Here is a 21,699-nt window from a genome sequence, read left to right on the forward strand (position 1 = left end):
AGCCTTGTTGGTAGCCTTATGTACTTGACTGCTACAAGACCTGATCTTATGTTTGTTGTCAGCATGGTCATCAGATTCATGGAATCTCCTTCTAATACTCATTGAGACATAGGCAAAAGAATCTTAAGATATGTGCGTGGCACTATCAATTATGGAATTCATTATAAATGTGTCAAAGATTCAAAATTGGTGGGTTTTGTGATAGTGATTGGGGTGGAAACAGAGATGATAGTAAAAGCACTTCAGGTTTCGTTTTTCATATTGGCTCAGGTGCAATCTCGTGGGCATCGAAGAAGCAAGCAGTTGTGGCTCTCTCCACAACCGAAGCTGAGTATATTTCATTGGCTCTTTCTAGTTGTCAAGCTCTCTGGCTAAGGTGGATTCTTTATGAGCTGAAGCATCCTCAATATGAAAGCACTCTTCTGTTTTGTGACAATAGTTCAGCCATAGCACTCACCAAAAATCCAGTTTTTCATGGCAAAAGCAAGCATATTCGAATCAAGTATCATTTCATTAGAGACTTGGTCAAAGATGGAGATGTCAATGTCAAGTTTTGCAAGACCCAAGACCAAGTGGCTGATATCTTTACAAAAGCATTGAAGAATGAAACTTTCAACTAATTGAGAGAAAAATTAGGTGTCGTCATAGTCTAGCTTAAGAGGGGCTGTTGGAATTATAAGCAAGACTCATCGTTTTCTCCCCTCATTTACTTGTCTTGGGAACCCGTTTTACATTAAGGCTATTTGCAATTTTCTATGCAAACTCTTTGGGTTTCTCTCCCATTTATTTCTTTTCCTTAAAAATGTAATAGTCTTTTAGTTTTTCTATGGTAGGAATTTATTATGTAATTGAATTCTGGTTGGGCTTGAATGCTATATATATATAGCAGTCATATATCCTCATTTTGACATGTCATTGGATTGCTTTGAAACCATTTGAAGTCTTCTCTTTCTCTAGCACCATTTCTGTATGTTTTCATTCTAGAGAACAATCTTCTTCTTTAGTTTATTGTTTTATTTCCAACACACTACTGATAAGACAAAGGGCTAGATGGCTCAAATTCCCGTCGAATTCTTTCTCCAAAGGTTGGAAGCCTTGTTGGTTAATGAAACAAGACTACTGCGAAGCGTTCGAGCTGAAGTGGAAGCCATAAAGTTGGAACTGCAGAACATGAGATCCCTTCTCAAGGATGCAGACTTGAGGAAGGATAAAGATAGAGCAGCCGATTCGGTTGAGACATGGGTCGAACAGGTGCGAGATGCAGCATATGATGCGGAGGACATCATAGATGCGTTTGTGCTTCGATTCAGAGGGCCATATGAACGTGGCTTTCTGGGTTCCTTGCGGAAGGGTTTTCACTTCATCACACATTTGAGGGAGCTTCATCGCCTCGCGAGCAAGATAGAGGACACAAAGAGGAGCATAACGGGCATTGTTAAAAGAAAAGACGCGTATAACTTGAACATATTGGAGGAAGGAGTGAGCTCAGGCAGTGCTGATGGTGAACGACATAGAGCTTTGACAGAAGAATACTTAGCTGAGGAGGCTGAGGACGTGGGGATCGATGATGACATTGGCACGATAACAAAGTGGGTGGTAGGTGGGGAAATGAAGCTTGTGACAATCTTGTTAGTGGGGATGGGTGGTTCGGGCAAGACGACCCTTGCAAGGAAAGTATACAAACCGCCTCAAAACTCGGGACGTATCAAATCCAGAGTCCACTCTGGAAGGTCAATCAAACCTTGCTTGTTATGCTTGGGTTTCTGTCTCCCAATCATTCTGTCCCAAAATCGTTCTCCGATGCTTGCTAGAAGATTCATATAAATCAAGCAATGAAGAGATTCCAAACGATCTCATTGAGAAGGACGTGAAAGCACTTGGGGAAGCACTCCGTCAGTACCTCCAGAACAAAAGGTATGTTTTCGTGCTAGATGATGTATGGAGCGATAACGTCTTGAACTCTATCAGTTTTGCATTGCCGAAAAGTAACTGTAGAAGTAGGATCATTGTCACATCTCGTATAAAAAGCGTCGCTTTTGGCATAGAAAATGAAACAGAAAAGTCTACCCAAATCCATCGTCTTAAACCCCTGTCTCCTGACATATCAATGAAGCTGTTCAGAAGAAAGGCATTTCGAGATGACCCTGAGAGAAAGTGTCCTCCACATCTTGAAGAGATCTGTGAGAAATTGGTGGACAGGTGTGATGGTCTCCCGCTTGGCATTGTGGCCTTAGGAGGTGTTATGTCAAGGAAAGAGCAGTCACAAATAGCATGGACAGGAGTCCATGACAGTATGTATTCAGAGATAGGTGACAATCCTTCCTTAAATAGAGTGAGAAGCATCATGTCACTGAGCTATGATGAACTGCCTATACACCTTAAAGCATGTTTCTTATACTGTGGCATATTTCCAAAGAATTATCTGATCAATGGAAATAGGCTGATCAGATTATGGGTGAATGAGGGGTTCATAGAGCAAAAGCAAGAAATGACATTAGAAGAGGTGGGGAAGCAATACCTTATGGAGTTTATTAACAGGAGCTTGCTCCTAACCGTAGAAAGAAACGTCAAAGGAAGGGTCAAGACATTCCGAATGCATGATCTCATGCATGAATTGATGGTGCCAATATCTATAAAGCAGGGGTTCTCAAAAAATGTGTATGAAAACAATGGATCCCATGGTCATGCAGTAGCTGATGCAAGAGTTAGGTGTTTGTCTCTCATTGGGCCCACCGACGAAACTCTGAGATCAATCTACGCGAGCAAGTCAGATGCATCGCGGCGTGTTCGCTCCTTCTTTATGTTTGGTGCTCCCTGCATCTCGTGCATGGTTACAGATTTCACATTAATGAGGGCACTGGATCTGCAAGGTGTCTTCATTGGGAAACTGCCTGATGCAGTGGGTGATTTATTTCATTTGAGGTACTTGAATTTAAGAAGAACCAACCTCAAGAAGCTCCCACGTTCACTTGGGAAGCTCCAACGCCTACAGTCGTTGGATATCAGGGATAATCAAATCGAAAAGCTACCAAACATATCAAAAGCAAAAAATTTGCGCTATGTATCTGCATATTCTCATGTCGCTTATCCTTTCACCATCAGTCAGCTCTCAGGATGTGAATTTCCAATTCAAATTTGTATGTTTAGATGCCTACAAAAGTTGTCAGGCATAAATGCTACCGACAAGATCGTTGAAGCGATTGGCAACTTGACTCAGCTTAAAGTTCTTGGAATATTCAAGGTAAAAAAAGAGCACGGAGAGAAGCTTTGTGCCTCCATTAGAATGATGTGCAACCTTCGTACACTCGGCATAACTTCTATCAGTGAGGATGAGCCTCTTGAATTGGAATCTTTAAAAAAAAAACCACCATATCTTGAAGACATGTGGCTGTTTGGTCGATTAGAGAAGTTGCCATCATGGGTGGGCTGCCTCCGAAACCTCATGAGGTTAGGCTTATACTTTTCCAAATTAACTCAAAATCCTTTCGACTCCCTCCAATCGTTGCAGCACTTGTTGTGGCTTAAACTCTATGATGCTTATGATGGGAGAGAACTTCAGATGCAAACAGTTTTCATAATCTGAAGATTCTTACCATTGCAAATCTTGCGAAGTTACGGAGCATCGTAGTGAAGGAGGGAGCATTGCCGAGCCTTGATACATTGTCAATCTCTACATGTCCAGAGTTGAAGAGGCTGACTGATATTAAACTCCTTACAAGCCTCAGAGTCTTGCAGTTGAAAGACATACCCCCTTACACAAGGATGAGTATTCCGGAGCAAGCGGAAGATGGGTTTGGTGCAAATATCTGTTTCTACAAAAGTGATGATGGAAGATTTTACAAACACGTGCATTGAGAACTCTGCAATGCATCGCATGTCCTGGTTCTCAGGTTTACTGTGTGAGACGTACTGTTACTATTAAATGTTCTTTAACTCGGGTTTTTCAGAAGTCTTTGCTTTCGTGTGGTCCACTTAAACCGTTTTTCAACCATTCGTCTTGTGTTTGTTGTGTTACTGTGTGAGACTGTTTATGTTCTCCCTTTTCATTTTTGAAATAACAGAGGAATTAATGGTGTTTTTTTGGTTTCACTGTTGATTTCTTTATTAGCGTTTGGTAATTTCACTTCCTTGTACGAGTTCTCCCTAAACTGTGCTAGGTGTATATTTGGGATGGCAGTGGGGGGTGGAGGCGGGGACAAGGTCTCCTCTTCCGCCCTGTCTCAAAATTCTGCCCCTCCAATCCAGCTTTTATCCTGTTTTGATTTTACCCTCCATCTCTGGTCCAAATGGGACGAGGTGTGGCGAGAACCCGTTTCTCCTCGATCCACTATCATCCTTAAAGATATTTTAGTTATTTTACTAACGGGAACAGGGCAGAGTGGAGCGGGGCAGGGTTAGGAAAGTGTTAAGTTCATTCCTACCTCCATCTCCATACGGGTTTTGATTCATGTCCTTCATCCCCTATCCAAATGGGACTAGGTGGGGCAAAGCCCCTTTTTCCCCGGTCCACTGCCATCCCTAGTGTATTGCAGAAGTAATGGTTGGAATCCTTTCACGAGCAATGGCCCGGTGAAGCAATAAAAGCACAAATATTTAGACATACAATGCATTTTCCCATTACAAGTTTTGCTTGCATGCTGCACACACACACACACATATATATATATATATTGAATCTCATCATGTTAGTTGTTTTTACATAATCTAACTGCATAGATGTGTTCAACATGCTCGATGTAGTAGGAATAGACTTTGAACTATATTTTTTTGACTAAAAGTAAACATGATTTTGTGAGTCTGAAAAAGTCAATGCATTCATGGTCATTGAGTTTTGGATCACCATAAACACATGTATACAGGTCAGTTTTGGACAATCCAAAAGCTGGCTCCTACTAATTAAAACATGTAGATCGCTTCTATGGTGATCATAGGCAGAGCTGGGGGGGGCAGAACTGGGCTGTAGCCCAGTCCTGCCTCCCGGCCCAGTTAAAAAAATAAAAAATAAAAGCCCAGTCCTAGCCCAGCCCTGATTCCGTATGAAATAGATTTTTATCCATTTTTGTAGCCCAGCCCAGCCCTGACTGCAGCAAATAGTTTGATTTGTCCATATGAAATAGATTTTTATTAATAATTGTAGCCATTTTTTATTTTATCTCAAAAAAAAATCTGCCCCCAACCCCAGACTATCACACAAATTTTTTTTTTTTTGCTACACACCTATTTGCCCCCCACCCCCTCACATGAATCCTAGCTATGCCCCTGATTGTGATAGATATATCTAGGTAAATTGTACTTACAATATATATATATATATATATATATATATAAAGAGAGAGAGAGTAATAGGTAAGTGCTAAATGAAATATGCTAAATGCTCTTCCATTGTTTTTTCGCAGTTTGGTCCCCATAAATGTGTTGGGCATGGTCGATTTATGAGGAATCCAAAACGGGATCATGTGTTTTCGATGATTAATTTTTCAAACATTATAAAAACCCACCGATATGTCAGAATCAAACACTTCAAGAGCTGATACCTATAAAATCAAGTATGTAGATCACATACTTAAGGTCAGAAAAATAAAATGAAAAAAACTGAAGAACTCATTTAGCATATTTTATTTAGCACCTATATATATATATATATATATATATATATATATATATATATATATATATATATATATATATAACCAAACCGTGCATAATGTTAACATACGTTCCAAGCTGTTGGATCCAAATGAGATCCAACGACCCAGAAAAGGGACATTTAATCTCGTTTTTGACCGAGTCAGGCCCTTCCCCTTCACACTCACCTTCCTCTCTTTCTCTCTCTCCCTCTCTATCACTCCAACACAATGCTGATAAAGATGATGAGGTAGAGAAAGACGGGGAGAACCAGGTGGTGGTGGTGGTGACAGTCTCCATTTATTTTATAGGTTTACCCACACCCTCGTTTCGCTCCGTCTTCACTAGTTTGTGGGAAAAAATTCTTGGTTGGTTTGGTTGAGAAATTGAGGATTCTGCTCACTTTAAACTCCCTCCCTCTCTTCCCCTCCAACCCCCATCTGTTTGGTTTTTTTGTGAAACGGTGCTAAGATTTTCTGATTGAGAAAAGATTAGATTATTTTTAATAAATATAAAAATACTTAAATTTATTTTTAATATTATTTTAATAGCTTTAACACGTATCACATTTTGATTGGCGCATAATATTTTCTAATTTTTTTGATTCACTTGATTATAAGTACTAACAACATTAGCCCTCTGGCAAACAAACGTGCCACATAAAAGAGAAGAAATAACAACAATGGGAAGCAATAACTTTCCGCGTCGAGATGTTGAGATTTAAGCATATTACACTCGTTCCCCAAAAAGAAAAATAAGGACATGGTATTCCTGTACAGAGCCAAAATGAAGTAGCCACGCACTTGCAAGGCTGCTGTTCATGGAAATGGCAGATCAAGATATAGGCCTGGACCATGTGGTCTCCAACGTAAATAAGTTTCCATAGTAAACCTGACCAGAAGATTCATCCCAATATGCCTGCAAACCATAAGCAACCCTATTAGACAAACCATCAGGTGAAATGTGATTGCACAGTTTTAGTGTGCTGCTGCGCATGATCACCGTCCATCTTTGAGACACAGCCTGTTAGACATGAGACCCAACAGCAGATGGTGGGTGATCAGGCGCAGCAGCACACTTCCAAGACAGCACCGGATGATCAACCATGCAGGAAAGATTCATGAAGCTGGCTTTCTAAGAAAAGACTGAATCTGTCTATGAGAAAATTGTGTGGGCTTTATCAAATCAAGCCAACCCCATAGACGTGTGTACTTTGTTTGAGGTAAAAACAGGATCTTTTTTAAAACATGAAAGTTGGTGAATTGTTAACCTTTGATTTTTTTTCCTCATAAACCAACCATGCCAGACACATTTGTGGGGTCAAATTAAGCAGATAAGCCAACCATGAATTTTTACTAGATGGTATGGCACTATTGAGTAGTCAATACTTTCAGTTTTTCACATGTATAAATTAAGCAGATAAGCTAACTATGAATTTTTACTAAATACCACTGTACTATTGGGTAATTACATGAACGTATCCAAGAACTGAATATTTTGTTTGAACTTTAAAATAGGCAGTTCATTGTTTCACGTAAGAACCTGTAAAGGGTTGTTATTGCCATTTTTGAAACAAATCTCTTTCCAACACAAGTTTTATCCAAAATATTGGCAAGATTTTCTTAGCCAATTATTTGATAGTTTCATGAAAATGAAGCGATCAGAATATGAAAAGGAAATGAAGAAACTTAAGCTATCGTCATTGTGATTTTCCCCACAAAGAAAAAACTTGCAATAACTCAATTTTCGTTTTCAGGAAAATCTTGGAAAATATTGATAAATTCAAATTTTAAGAATATACAAGAAAATATGAAAAAATATAAGAAAATGCTAAATATATATATAATTGTAAATATAGCATTAGTATTGGGATAACGATGATAAAAACATGATATTTTCGAACTTTAACATAGACAATGTTTTGAAAATATCGCAGTTCAGATTATACCATTTTTAACAATATCAATATAAATAGCAACACTCATTACTTAAAAAAGCAGCCAAATTTGTAGCAAGAGAATAATATGAGGGACGTACTTTCCATCCAGATGGAAGGTTTTCTGATAATTTTGTTACATCAGGCTGCTGTGTCTCCACAGGTGCTTGCTCCAATTGAGTTTGAACCTCGTTTGCTGTTTGCTCTGCTCTCTTGCGCTTCACTTTTTGTCGCCTGTAAGATGAAACATATCTTGATTTATCATGCAGTATAAAAGTGTATTACAATACAGTCAAATAGCCTAGTTAGGTGGCAAAACTTCTATGTTGGACTACAAACAAAAACAAATTCTATGTTGAAGAAAGGTTTCTTATCTCCCACTCCTAAAACAGTGGGTCGTCCAAGGAAAGTTAAAACTCTAAGGGCACGTTTGAAAGTGAGAAAGATGTAGGAAAAGTGAACTGAGATAGGAAAAAAGTACAATTTTTCTCAGCGGAAATGAGAGAATTTTCTCTGAGAGAGTGTTTCTAAAAAGTACACTTTTTGATAGGAAACATTCCTAAATGGGGGGTGGAGGAATGTTTCCTATCGAAATTTTGTGGTCTCTCTCTCTCTCTCTCTCTCTCTCTCTCTCTCTCTCCACCACCATTTACCACCACCCTCCATCTCACCACCACCATCTACCAGCATCCCTGTTCCTTCTTGTCGTGCTATTTTCTCCATTTTTCTTCCCCATTTTCTGCATATATTTTCTGCATTTTTTAGTTTTCAATGGCAATAAAAACTACTCTGTTTGATAGGCTTTAACAGCTCTCATTTATATCGGATGGTTGATTTCGTCATCTAGGCTGTAGCTATCTCTGGTTCGATGTGCTTTTTCTTGTAATGTACTCATTTTGTGCTCTACTTGGTCATGATTTTAATGTTTTCTGGGTAATTATTTTACTTATTTCTCATGAAGATGATGACGAAGAGAATGATGCTCAAATCCATGATCTTGTATGGTAGTTTCACTTTGTTCGGGGATTTGTTTATTATTTATTTTTTGGATTTATTTTTCTGTATTTATGCTCTTTCTGTGTATGCCTTTTTTTTATTTTTGGTGTTAATAAGTTTACCATTTCCAAATCGTCTTTCAATCACCGTCATCATCAATAGCTTTGTTTTTTGTCTTTCAATGCCTACTCCATATGGAGTTTCATTGGTTTCCTCTCTCTCTCTCTCTCTCTCTCTCATTTTTTCACATTTTCCCACTGTTTTTCTCATGCTGCACAAACAAGCAAAAAACTTTCTTTTGAAGAACTCATCAAAAACTCTAATAGGAAAAAATCTTTTGCATATGAGAAGTTTTGATATGATATATTTTGTAAAATGAGAAATTTTCACTTGTTTGGGTGGCATGGGAAAACTAAAATAGAAAATCTTTAAAAAATGAGAAGGGGGGGGGGGGGGGGGGGGGGAAGCTTCTCCAGCGTGGTTTTTTGAGAGGTGGATGATGGTGAAAAATCATCGTGGAGGGTGGTGGAGCTTCTTCGGTGCCGTTTTCTTGGGGGTGGGTTATGCAAGGTGGTGATGGATGGTGAGGAGGGCGGTTTTTCAGGAGGTGGGTGATGGTGGTGGCGAGATGGATGGTGCAAAATCGTGGGGAGGGCAGTTTTACGGGAGGTGGGTGATGGTGGGTGGTGAAGATGGATGGTGATGATGGTGAGACGGAGAAAGGGCCCCACAAAATTTTCCTGCAAACATTCCTCCACAACCTCGCACCCCACATAGAGGAATGTTTCCTATCAAAAAGTGTACTTTTTAGAAAAACTCTCTCAACGAAAAAGTCTCTCGTTTGGAAGGGTCGGAAAATCCATACAGATTTTTTATTTTTTATCACTTTTCCTACATCTTTCCCACTTCCAAACGTGCCCTAAAGAGCCTAATGGGGAAACCCATAGTGGGTCTTGGATCTCTGGATCTTAGATCTATAGCTGTAAATAAAAATCAAGATCCATTATATTAGGTTTGGGTCTTGGATTTTGTTTGGGGGTTATCTCTGGAGAATTGACATGCATTCTATGGATTAGCTTCCATTTAGGAAGATCTTTGAAAATTGCTTTTTGATTAATGAACTGGTAGGGGTCTGCCTAACCCCAGCTTGTCTATCAAAAAAAAGACAATGACCATCATGATGATAAACCATAACAGTAGTGATGAAGCAGGATGCCTGCAATTACCGACTCAGACACTATTGACAGAAGTTGCTGCTTAAAATGGACCAGCTTGACCAGAAGGTAAAAACAAATAAATACAGGAAATATTTTAACATGTATAGGAGGAGCCTCAGATGCTCCAGAAAGTGGACAAAGTTTAGCAACAAGAACAGAAAGAAATCAAACAGCCCGCATTCCTTCACCATCTCAAGGTTGCACACGTGGGTTTGACACAAATGACTGCAATTGTAAATGTAAAGAATATTGCATTTGCTACGCAATACCACGTATCTTATATGGGTGTTACATATTTTATTTAGTTTATCAAGGTATGAAAAATAAGAATTAGCATCAGGAACTGTTTTTGGTTGTCATGCAACAACGGAGGGCTGATATTATGCAGATGTCAAGTATGTTAAGGAATTAACAAGCCTGCCCCTTAACAACTGTTAACTGGACATCCAAGGCTTAGTACTGGAACCCTTAAACAGCAAAACTCAATGAACAGAAACTGACAAACTCCAAAGGAGACATCAAAAGTCATACCAGTCACCACCAAGAGGCTGAAAATTAGCATTAGCTTGTGCATCTCCACTGGCAATCTGCTTTGCATGCCATCCCTACATGGAAGAAAAGAAAGCGTAAAATTTCCTTACAGATAGAAGTACCTCAAGTAAAACTCCAGGAAAGAATTAACTGGGTTACCTCTATTAACTTCTGGCGCTTTCTCTCAAAAATCTCATATGCATTTTCAAGTTTAGTCTCTTCTTCTGCATGCAACTCCTCCTTGGCAGCGTTCCACTGTGAAAAAAATTTGACCCATGAGGCATGAAGCCAGGAATGATTTTTTAATTATCATCAGAGAACAACAATAACCACAAAAGGCAAAAGAATCGATGATACCTTGTCCACTAAAGTGGAGACCTTCTTATTTGACCTCAAAGTTGGTGCAGCAGCTATTGACTTTTTCTTCGCACGGACAACTGTACACAAAGACCCCAAAATGTAAGGAGCCCCATGAGAAAGCTTAATTCAATCAATAGCTGGATGCCAGGAACCCATGCATATGATTTAATATTTTCTCAACTGATCTCAAGAAAATCACATTATAATGGTACCTTTAGATGGATTCTTAGCTGCTGTGACCGCTGCCACCGCTGCAGTTGCAACCACATTCTCACCAAGTGTAGTAGTGGCCTCAGTTGGTGATATGGCTGACAAAGACGTAACTTGTGTAGATATCTCACTTGTGCTACTACCAAGGGAAAGAGCATCATGTTCTTCTACAAGACTCTGCAATGAACTGCATGCAACCTCAGTGGTTACCTCAATAGGTCCCACATGGTCAGGACCGACATTATCATGATAAGAAATAGTTCCTGGACCACCATAGTATCCAGAAGATTCTAAAGCAGTAGTTACAGGCACAGAAGGCAATGCTGTACTTGGGATCTCATAATATACTAGTGGTTCAACTGGGTTAGTTATGACTGACGCAGCTTCAGGAATGGGATTTACCATTGGCTCGTAACTTTGTGGCTGAGCTTCAACAAGCTGACTACTAACACTATGGGGATAATAACTGGCATCAGGGACTTCAGCAGTGGTGGCTCCATAATAATCAACACCCGGAACAGCATATGTGAAGCTGTAATGCTGTGTGTAAGGCAAAGGAAGATATATATTTGCATGGTGTGGATACAGAGAAGATGAAGTATACTGAGGTACAGATGTATCATCAGGCGGTGGAGGAGGAATAGGATCGTTATCAGGAGGCGGTGGAGGAATCCAATCCTCCTCTGGAGGAGGAGGCAGGATTGTTTCATCAACTGGGACTGGGACTGGGGGTAAGGACTCCAACGAAGGCGATGGGGTTGCAAGGGTTTGATTCTCTCCAGGTAAAAAGCAGTTGATGATAGAGGTTAACTCCGGCAGGGAGTTTGTGTTTGTATCATCATCTACATCCATGTCGACATCCATGTCGACATCATGATGTGAACTCTCCACAAAGGTAGCAGCTTTCCCTGCATAGGGCTCGGAAACCTCTTCCCCAGCACTTCTACCAATTTCAGGATTCACGTTAGAAGAGATAATATTGCCATCAAAGAGATTTGGTTCAATCTCTCCTTCTTCTAGCCCACCACCAACAGCATCTTTGCTAGGGGAACTGCCAGGAGATTTGCACTCTGTATCATCACCAGAAGCAGAAGGTTGAATTGTCTTATCTACAACGGCGACATTGGGTATTGTTGTGCAAATGCCATCAACACAAGAAGCACCTAGATGTTCATCCTTCTCACTAGGTTCAGAATCAGTGGTCAAATTTGGGTGTAAGGTTTCATTACAGCTTTCAGATGCAAAATACTGAGAATCTAGTGCCTTCACATGCTTGGACTTGGACAAAAGAGAAGCTTCTTCTTCACTAATAATAAGAGCAAGTTGCTTAAGGCATGCCTCATTGTGCAACCAAAGCGGAAGCAATGAAAATCCAAAAGGTGAAAGGGCTTTGCAGTCTGAAAGCCTGATCTCAACTTCCAAGGTATATTTGGATCTCCTATTGCGCCCCTGGATTGTATCATCAAGCCTGAAACAAAGTAAACTTCCATGAATCAAGTAAAAGAACCTATTCATCTGCAACTCAATTAACTGAATCAAAGAAAAGCCATGGTGAAGCATATAAAAGCTACATTACCTGTTGAGCTCGTTCAATCTTTGCAACAAGCACTCGCAGTGTTCCACAAGCTGATCAGAATCAACAAGCTTCCCGTTGCATGCTTCATCTTGAATGATCTTGCTCCTGCTAACAGTTTCCCCATTGTCCAAAGTATTCTCCTCCGCATCATCAATATTCATGACCTCTGCTAGAAGAGAACGTAGTGTTGGTGCAGCCTGATCTGAAGCTTTTGATGCACTCAATAAATCATTGGACAATGTTTCCCTCCCTTCAGTGTCCAAAAGTAAAACTTCCATACCATCTTCAGATTTTGCCATTTCCACTTCAGTCCCATCATCAGGCTTTTCATCATGAACAGTGCTTGAAACATCATTCAATGAAAATGTGGCAAATTCAGACCTCTCGATTACAGGAACATCAGCATGAGTAGAAACTTCCCCATTTACAACATGAAACCCATTTGAGGCAGATGAAGTACCTTCCCTTTCTCCAATAGCAGAAGCATCTACTTCTTCACTAACCGGCGGCATTTCTGGAATGAAAGAATTTGGCCTTTCCCATGAAGTCTCTCCTGTGACAACATTCCAGTAATAATAGCGATCACTCTGCTCATGCACCACAGCCTTCCAAACAATTGTTTCATCCCCTACATTTTGGTATTCAGAAGGCTCAACATCAAATATTACAGCCTCCTCATTTGCTTCACCAAAGGAATCCAAAACGGTGGTTATTTCAACATTAGAAGTATTGTTCTCATCTACATTATCAACTGATTGCAACGAATCTAATTCGTGGATAACATGTTCTTCTGTATCGCCATCGACACTACTTGATTTCTTGTTACTTTGTGTGGTGCCATCACCCTCTCCATCAGCAATTTCTATTGCCTGCTATAAAGAAGGAATCAGTATTGGAACAAAAACAAGGTGACAACTGGAACAACATACACATACACAAGAAAATCACCTAGAGTTGTTCCTACCTAGAACTCAGAAAGACCATGATATGTCTAGGGGAATGTGCAGACCAGATGCACAACAAATTAACCATATAACAAGACTGAAAAAAAAAATGTGTTGTCAGTAATGAATAAACCAACCCAATAATCTATGATTTTATCGCGTGCATGACAACCTGCCAAGAAGTGGCAGCCCATCCAAAAGAAATAAGCAGGTACACCCTATATCACACAGATACTCCATCTTGGCCCCTATATCGTGCCCACTTATATATTAGTCATATTAAAAACTTCATAAAAATTGTCGTATCCCTGTATTCATAGCTGTATTCATATGACATAGGGTGCATCCCATTAGGTGAAACACATCCCACCACAACCAAACGCTCTAAATGTGCAAGCAAAATATAAAAAAGTACAACTTTGAGCTCCACAACCAACAAAAACCACTTAAACGAATGTAGACAAATGAATTTGAATAAGGGAATGGACAGCCACCTTCCCAGTAAGAGAATTCTCTGTTGCATCGCCTTGAAGTTTATCACCCTCTGCCTCATCCAACTCACCATCACTGTATTGCCCAAGTAACAGCAAAGGGTTCTCGGATGGTTTGCCTGAAAGCAGAAAAATAGCCCATTAACTAACATTGATACGCAGGAGATTCATCTGACAGTAATTATTATATACCAGAATCGTAAGTTCAACAAGGTCAAAGTAACAAAATAAAAATAAGAGCATAAACTTCAACCATGAAGATTAATATGCTAAGGAAGGTGGCCCTAAGAGCCATAAGAAAATCCAATGAACACCTGCATTCAGGGAAAAATAAAGAAAAAGTTAGATAGAATACATTTAAATAAAGCCAGAGACATACGAACCGCTATAGAAACATTCCCTCCAGGATCTCCAAAATGCTTAGATGCTGCCAAAAAAGTCTGGCAGTGACTCATAATCTCAAAAGGGCAGCCCGATCAGTTTGACCCTTGAACGTATGCAAGACCCCAGCCACCCTACAATCTCATAACCATGTTCTCGAGGAAAATAACATGTCTTGCACAACAGTTCCAAAATTTTCCACCAAAATAAGGCTGTTCAGGCATATCTTCTCTATATAGTCCTTTGAAGGCAAATTGAGGGAACCCACCTGAAGAAGATGGTGACTTGGATGCCCCAGCATTTTCATCAAAAACCCCTTCAGCTTCATTATTGAAAGAGGCTTCAACCAACTCTCCTAGGAAACACAATAAATTGTAGAAACATTAAAAAAAGTTAACACCCAATCATAGTAAGCAAGAAATTACAATGCCATATGCGCATAGAACAATTCCTTTTTTGGCACATTAATTAAGACAGATGACACCAAGTCAATTTCCAAATACCCAAATTTGAACAAAGTTAGAAGAATAGTGCATTATATCATAATTATGGACCCAACATAAATTCAAAAGCTGAATAGCTAATTAACTTTGCATCTCAAGCTGATTGTGTTAGCAAAACACTAAGTCCAGTATCATGTACAACACCGCTAGGTCATGATCGAAGACTGCTGCAACTCTTGGCTAAAACCTGCACTAACATTCCTCGATATGATTTATGTAAATTACTGAAGTGCCTAATTACTTGTGGACAGTGCACCAGCATAACTAGTCATCCTTCATAGTACACACTACACAGTAACTGTAAAGCAAATTTTAAAAACTCCAAAAACACTTCACACATTCAAATTTGATTGGAGTGTTGTATACTCGAGTAACCAAATATCCTGAGGCCCCTTGTTTTGAGTCTCCACATGGACCTTTTTCCAAACTCACCTATAAACTTAACACAATATCAAGGCACACAAAGGCATGGTTGTCGAAATTTTATGGTTCCACTAGTTTTCTTAATAAGAAATAAGACTGATTATAAACAGGGGGTAAGAAGCCCATCTAAAAGTACCTGACAAAAAACTTTTCGATTTGTTCATCTTAAGAACATGATTAGTAGGAGCGAAGATGTTTCCGATTCTATCTCTTGATGCTTTAAGTAAATTCATACATGATAACATGGTTGTCAAAATTTTATGGTTCCACTAGTTTTCTTAATAAGAAATAAGTCTGATTCTAAACAGGGGATAAGAAACCCATCTAAAAGTACAACCCAAAAAAAAATTGGATTTGTTCATTTTAAGAACATGATTAGTAGGAGCCAATGTTGTTAAAAGCACACATCGCCACAAGGCGAGTGCCTTTTGGCCTTGAGGCGCACTAAAAAGTGCAAATCCATTAAGGTGCATGACTCATATGCTATAAGGTGCACGCCTCAGGCTGAGGAGTGCGCCTTTTTTGTTTGGGTCAAATGGGGGTTAAAACTCCCTATTTTACCCAAAAAAAGGGGGGAGGTCCCAATGATTAAGACACTCCCCCCTCTCGTCTCTCACTCTCACTCTTGCCCTCGCTCTCTCGTCTATGAGATCTGTCACTCTGTTACAATTGTAGCTAAATTTGTTTTTTTACTAAGTGCTTGGTAGGTGTTATTAATCTGGTTGCTAGTCTTTCTTAATGGGACTAGTTTTTCGTGAAGTGTTTGGTGGGCTATATTGCTAGGTTGATAGTCCTGCCTAGTGAATCTTTCTTGCCAAACCTCAATGTGATTGCTGCACTGATGAGTGAACATGCTTGAGCACGAATACCATTGAAAATTCAAACTTGCTATGTGCTGCAATTATAGACACCAAATGTTTGTGAAACATTTAGAACATGAAGATCTTGATCTTTTGTTGCACTATTTAATTACTAAAAGTTGTTAATGCTACTATGCATTTTCTGATGATGACATGATGTTGAGAAATTTGATTGTTAGTGATTTTGCTAATTTTTTATTGAGTGCTCATATTTTTATTTCTTAGATACTTACATAGATCAAGTTATTGCATTAATGTTACTTTTACATGTTAATCTCATATTTGTCGGTATTTATTTGAGATTTTATATTTCTTATTGGTTGTTGCTTCATCAATAAAGCATTTCTTTTATTTATTTGTATTTTTAGATGTTTTTTAAAGGATTTTTTTAGTTTTTAAAAAAATTGAGGCTTATGCTTTACGCCTAACTTCAGTTTTTGTGGAGAGCTACCCTACGCCTCAACGCTTTTCACAACATTGGTAGGAGCTAAGATGTTTCTGATTCTATCTCTTGATGATTTAAGCAAATTCATACATGATAAGGAGTACTTGAAAAAACTGAGTGCATTGCTCAGAGTGAGAATTTAATTCCAGGTATGCCAGTATCAAAAACTAAACCCAAAAAAGGAATCCTATTTATGCAGAATTTCCAAACTAGTTCATTTTTACAGCTTTCAGCATTTCATCGATCTAACCATCAAGAGAGAGCAGCGTGGAATTCCCAGAATCTAGAAAATTTAACCCGAAATGTCATCTCAATAGATCATACAGAGTCAAGATAGGTATGTCCTTTATAGACTCCAACCATCTTTGTGCAATACCCAAGTGAAATCGCCAGAAATTTTCGATGATGACACGCACATATGCATGCCCATGCACACCAGGAAGAAGAAAACCGTGAAACGGGCGATAACACAGATTACATCCCTTTACAAACAACCAAACCAGATGAATTCACCTCACAAGCATCATAACCCCAAATCAGAGGAAAGCAACGGATATCACAAAACCCCAATTTGAACCCAACTAGCACACGCAAAATATAAGCTTGCCAGCAACAAGTAAATAAATAATAGGGGTTTTCTAAGGTAACAGAATTCGAACCAGCTGTGGTAGTGCAATTTCAGTGAAGAATTAAAAACCAAAAAACAAAAACAAAAACAACTCAGGAGATTCTCAAGCAAGATCGACTTTTTTTTGAGGGGGGGTGGGGGCAGGCGAAGGGAAAACCCTTGAGGTCCTCCCTGCCCACCGTGCAGTACACCCAGTTAAGACCTTGCGGCAAGGGACGCCTCCAGTGGGTTTGGAGTTGGCGACGCCCCGTCAACTCGGTAACATTCACAAGTCTACCCTACCAGATGAGCGGAGCCCTCGTGGGCAGCTCGGGCGACATCAATGCGAACCTCAGAGGGATAGGAGATAGAACACGCCAGCTTAGGCTTCGCGAGCACGCTAGCGGTGCCGTATAGTAAACCAGATAGATAATTGCCCGACAAGAACGATTTTCCCTCGAGAGAAAGAGAGAGTACCAGTGGGTTCCGCGAAGAGATCGAGCTTCACCCGGCGGCTGGAGGAGGCCATCATAGCGGCGAGGCGCCTCTCTTTTCTCTTCCCCATCGCTCTCGGAACGGATCGACAAAATGGAGATTTGCGTCCCCTTCCAGGAAAAAAAAAACTAGCTAACGAGCGAACCCGATGAAACCCTAATCGTTGGGAGGACGATGACGACGCTTCAAGGAGGCTGCCGAGAGAGGAAAGGGCAAAAGGGATCCCGCCCGAATTGGAGAAGGCGTTGCTTCGTGGATGGATCCGCTTTTAAGCGCGCAGACCACTAGCGGTACACGGCCTCTGGGTCGATCCGACCGGACCTACCGGCCAACCCAGTGGAGCCTCAGTTTGAGCCGGGCTCGGAACGAACCGAACCCAGCCTCACCCTGCACCGCCTTTGCCTCCCGAGTGCCTAAGAAGAGTGTCACAATGATACGTCGACACTAAAGTACGTGACATTGACTCGCAAATTTGAAAAACTTTCAAAAAAAATAAGACACGGGAATGTTTTAATTTTTAATCAATAAAAAACTGTTTTTTGTTTATATTTTGATAGTAAAAATACGTTATTTACTAAAATAATAATAATAAGTGTAGGTGTCTGTATCATTGTGTCAGAGCGTGTCAATGTCTGTGACACTGTGCTTTGCGCATGTCTGCTCATACCCAGCAAGGACACGAACCTAAAATTGCATGTCCTTGTGACAAAGACTATGAAATTAGGGGTGTGAATAGGTCGGTAATGGTTTACCCCCAGATGTGATTTTAGATTTTGGTACCGGTCCAAACCTGGGTCCAATAGGAACCACCAAAACAAAAACCAGATGCTATAAGGATTACATGAACCAGACCCAGACCATACCTGGTAAAATAATAATTTTTTAATCTTTTTTACATTGAAATTTTACGGATCTTAATGAGAATGCGGGTCGAGACCGGGTTTGGTATGAAATTTTACAAACCATACATGGCTCCATATATTAATCGGACCCTTGACCCTTTTAGTCTGACCCGGATTCTAATCAGACCTTCTTGTTTATCACCAAACCCTAGCCCTATAAGCTTTGGTACGGGTCGGCTCCAGGAACCATTGACACCCTTAATAGGGACCAAGCTGGTAGGATATGGGTGCAGCCAAGCTTGATCTGGCAAAGCTTCCTGATTTGAATAGTGGGTGCAATTTCGGGACCTGGTGCGATTTGGACCTCATAGTGTGATTCCGGAGCTGGCTATGATTATGGGAACCTGTACTACTGGATATCTGCAAAGAGGTAAATATATTGATTTCCAGTGAAAAGTGAAATGGGTTGAGTTAAACCCGGCTCCAAGTGATATCCATGCATATTTTTACCAGATTGACCCAAACCCGCAAATTTCCAACGGAAGTTGTTATGAATCTGACCTAGATTCGGATATCCGTCATCTGGATCCAACAATATGAGCCAGATGTATATCAGACTATCAGAAATCCAACATATAATGCAGAACGAGCTTTGGACCATTTTTTTGTTTTAACCATACTTGTAAGGTCTGCAAATGGATTGGATATAATTGGATATCTGATCTGAAACAGGCACACTACTATGGGAATTCAGATCCTTATAAAAGATTGGAATTAGGATTGTCAATGGGTCGGATTTGACCCAGACCTGACCGGTATCAAACCCTATAAGGTTAGAATTTGGTGATAAACAAAGAGATCCGATTAGAATCCAGGTCAGACTCAAAGGTTATGATTAATATATGTAGCCAGGTATGGTTTGTGAAATTTTACACCCGACCCGAGTTTTGACTAAGAGCTAGGGATGGCAAGGGACCGGAGCGTGGGCAGTGACAATGTCTCCACCCCCGCTCCATCGCAAAATCCTAGCCTCCATCCCCACACAGGTTTTGATTTTAACCTCCATCCCTGTCTCCATCCTCGTTGTCCTCCATCCCAGGTCCAAACAGGGCCGAACCCTATTTTACCTCGGTCCATTGCCATCCTTAAAGAAGGATTGGGGACGAGGTGAGGCAAGGCAAGGCGAGAATTGAGACGGGGACGGCAGGGTGGGGGAAAGTATAAGTCCATCCATGCACGGGTTTTGATTTTAATCTTTATCCCTGCCTCTATCACAGTTTCATGTCCTCCATCCCCGGTCCAAACAGGGTGAGGCAGGGCGGAGCCCCGTTTCCCCCGGTCCACTGCCATCCCTACTAAGACCCCCAAATTTTCAATGTAAAAAAGATCAAATTTATTATTTTACCTGCTATGATCATCATAGGATCTGAGTATGGTTTCTCGTATGGTAGATCCGATTGGACATGGGTTCAGACCATATACCAGCATCTCAAATCAGATCTGGGATTGGTTCCACTTGGATCCTAACCAAACCCAACCTGATGGCACCCCTAATATATGTGATTTGGATACAACTCTACCATATCGGATCTGATATAGAAGTACATGGTACAATTAAGATCCAGATTCGGGTCTAACAAGATGCTGCCCATATTTGAACCATTAGCAGTCGCTGAACCAGTATCTTGTTTGGTAGGCCTACACAATGAGTTGGGTTAGCCCGAGCTCGAATCGGTCTAAACCCAACTCAGGCTCACCCGAAACAATAAATGAGTTGAGCCTAGGGGTGGCAAAATCTGACCCGACCCACCAACCCGCTTCTTAGCCGGGTTAGGGTTTGGCTTAAACGGGTTTGTGTCGTAAATGGGTCGACCCACCTAACCTGTTTATTAAACGGGTCGTGTTCGTGTTAGGGGTATGCCAACCCGCCAACCCGTTTGAACCGTTTAATAAACGGGTTAGGCGGGCGGGTCAACCCGTTTACACGAACCCGCAACCCGAATCATTGTGTCGTGTAATTGTGTCATGTCGACCCGCAACCCTGAATAAACGGGTTAGGCGGGTGAGTTAATAAGGGAAATCATTTAAGAGTTAGGCGGGCGGGTTGGTGTTTCTAATTGTGTTATTCGGGTTAGACAGGTTATTTGGGTTACTCGGGTCGGTTATCGAGTCGACTCATTTAATAAATGGGTCGTCGTGTCGTGTCAACCCGACCTGTTTATTAAACGAGTTAACCTGTAGTGTCAGGTTACCCATTTAATAAATGGGTCATGTTCGTGTTTGCCACATTCGACCTGTTTAATAAACGGGTCATGTTGGTGTTGAGGTATTCTGACCGGCCAACCTGACCCACCAACCCGCCGACCCGACCCGACCGGATTGCCACCCTTGAGCCTGTACACGATGTACAGGCTCTATTGCACAAACGAGCTGGGTTCGAACAGCCACTCCAGCTTGTTTAACCCGATTAAGCTTGAGCTTAATAATATATGAGTTAAATCGGAACCGTTGATCTTAATATGATCAACGGTTCTGTAATACCCATATATAACCTGTTAGAAAGGGTTTTTGGGCTTAGGGTTAAGCTGAAACACTGAACTTCCCCTCTCGCCTGAGTTGCCTTTTCCCTCTCCGACTCTCCCGTTGCGGCGTGGCAGGCAACGGCTAGGCGGGCGGTGGTCGGCGGGCCGGTGAGGTCTTCGTCTCCCCACGTTTAAGTAAAACAAGTTGAGCCGATCCAGGATCGAACTCGGCTTGTAGCCAAACTCGTACATCCATTCTCAGGTTCGACTTCGAGCTCGAGCTAAGAAATTCCAGGTCAAGTCGAGCTTTTTAAGACAACACTCGACTCAAACCCGGCTCGTGTGCAGGAACGACTACAGAGTTGGATGAAATTGTAATAAACGTATCAAATAAGAGTGTTTTCAATACCCTTCATTTTAAAATCGTAGTCTCCCGCAATGTTTCCCGCACAAAATCACCTTCCGCTCACTCCCTCTTCTTTTGCAGTTCGGAGGAAGCCCTCATTTCTCAGAAAAACCGTTCTTCCTCCTTGACGATCCCCATCCTTGCTTCTGAAAATTAATGCTTTTGGATGCTTCGAGAAGGTTCTAGACCATTTCTGCATGTGGCCATGAAGAACCCAGGGCAGGAGTTCAAGAACAGGGAGGAGCTCTGCAACACCGAGGTGGAGGAGACGAGCCTCCTCCACAAGCAGAGGTCGAGAGTCGAGACGGGTGAGCTTCGCCGACACGACC

At 40.9% G+C, this 21,699-nt stretch overlaps 2 protein-coding genes across 4 annotated transcripts; one reads left to right on the forward strand and one right to left on the reverse strand.

The window, feature by feature from the left end:
- The first annotated feature begins 1,050 nt into the window (after positions 1–1,050).
- LOC149812681 (disease resistance protein RPM1-like) lies at positions 1,051–3,583 on the forward strand. The gene is made up of 2 exons (XM_089992281.1): positions 1,051–1,730; positions 1,831–3,583. Exons 1-2 carry the CDS (start codon positions 1,051–1,053, stop codon positions 3,581–3,583), a joined length of 2,433 nt encoding a protein of 810 aa, XP_089848407.1.
- Positions 3,584–6,203: 2,620 nt separating this feature from the next.
- Positions 6,204–17,825, reverse strand: LOC149812682 (uncharacterized). Of its 3 annotated transcripts, none has more exons than XM_089991479.1 (10): positions 17,583–17,825; positions 14,536–14,622; positions 13,890–14,005; positions 12,452–13,320; positions 10,878–12,343; positions 10,663–10,742; positions 10,465–10,560; positions 10,306–10,379; positions 7,663–7,795; positions 6,204–6,543 (listed from the first exon to the last, which is right to left on the reverse strand). In XM_089991479.1, exons 1-10 carry the CDS (start codon positions 17,668–17,670, stop codon positions 6,460–6,462), a joined length of 3,093 nt encoding a protein of 1,030 aa, XP_089847605.1. In that variant the 5' UTR covers positions 17,671–17,825; the 3' UTR covers positions 6,204–6,459. The 3 variants fall into 3 exon arrangements, with proteins under 3 accessions (XP_089847605.1, XP_089847604.1, XP_089847606.1); XM_089991478.1 differs by having other exon boundaries at positions 12,452–13,323; XM_089991480.1 differs by having other exon boundaries at positions 12,452–13,323; positions 14,242–14,622; positions 17,583–17,636.
- Between the last annotated feature and the right edge of the window lie 3,874 nt (positions 17,826–21,699).

Source organism: Nuphar pumila, chromosome 16, assembly GCF_984573655.1.
Source record: "Nuphar pumila chromosome 16, dmNupPumi1.hap1.1, whole genome shotgun sequence".
Taxonomy (NCBI): domain Eukaryota; kingdom Viridiplantae; phylum Streptophyta; class Magnoliopsida; order Nymphaeales; family Nymphaeaceae; genus Nuphar; species Nuphar pumila.

Coding starts and splice junctions, on each gene's coding strand:
- LOC149812681 (XM_089992281.1), top strand. CDS start 1,051: ATGGCTCAAATTCCCGTCGAATTCTTTCTCCAAAGGTTGGAAGCCTTG. Junction 1,731..1,830: donor TCCAGAGTCCACTCTGGAAG/GTCAATCAAACC, acceptor ATATAAATCAAG/CAATGAAGAGATTCCAAACG.
- LOC149812682 (XM_089991478.1), bottom strand. CDS start 17,670: ATGGGGAAGAGAAAAGAGAGGCGCCTCGCCGCTATGATGGCCTCCTCC. Junction 14,006..14,535: donor CAAGTCACCATCTTCTTCAG/GTGGGTTCCCTC, acceptor TTCTGCTTTCAG/GCAAACCATCCGAGAACCCT. Junction 10,561..10,662: donor TCTCCACTTTAGTGGACAAG/GTATCATCGATT, acceptor TTTTTTTCACAG/TGGAACGCTGCCAAGGAGGA.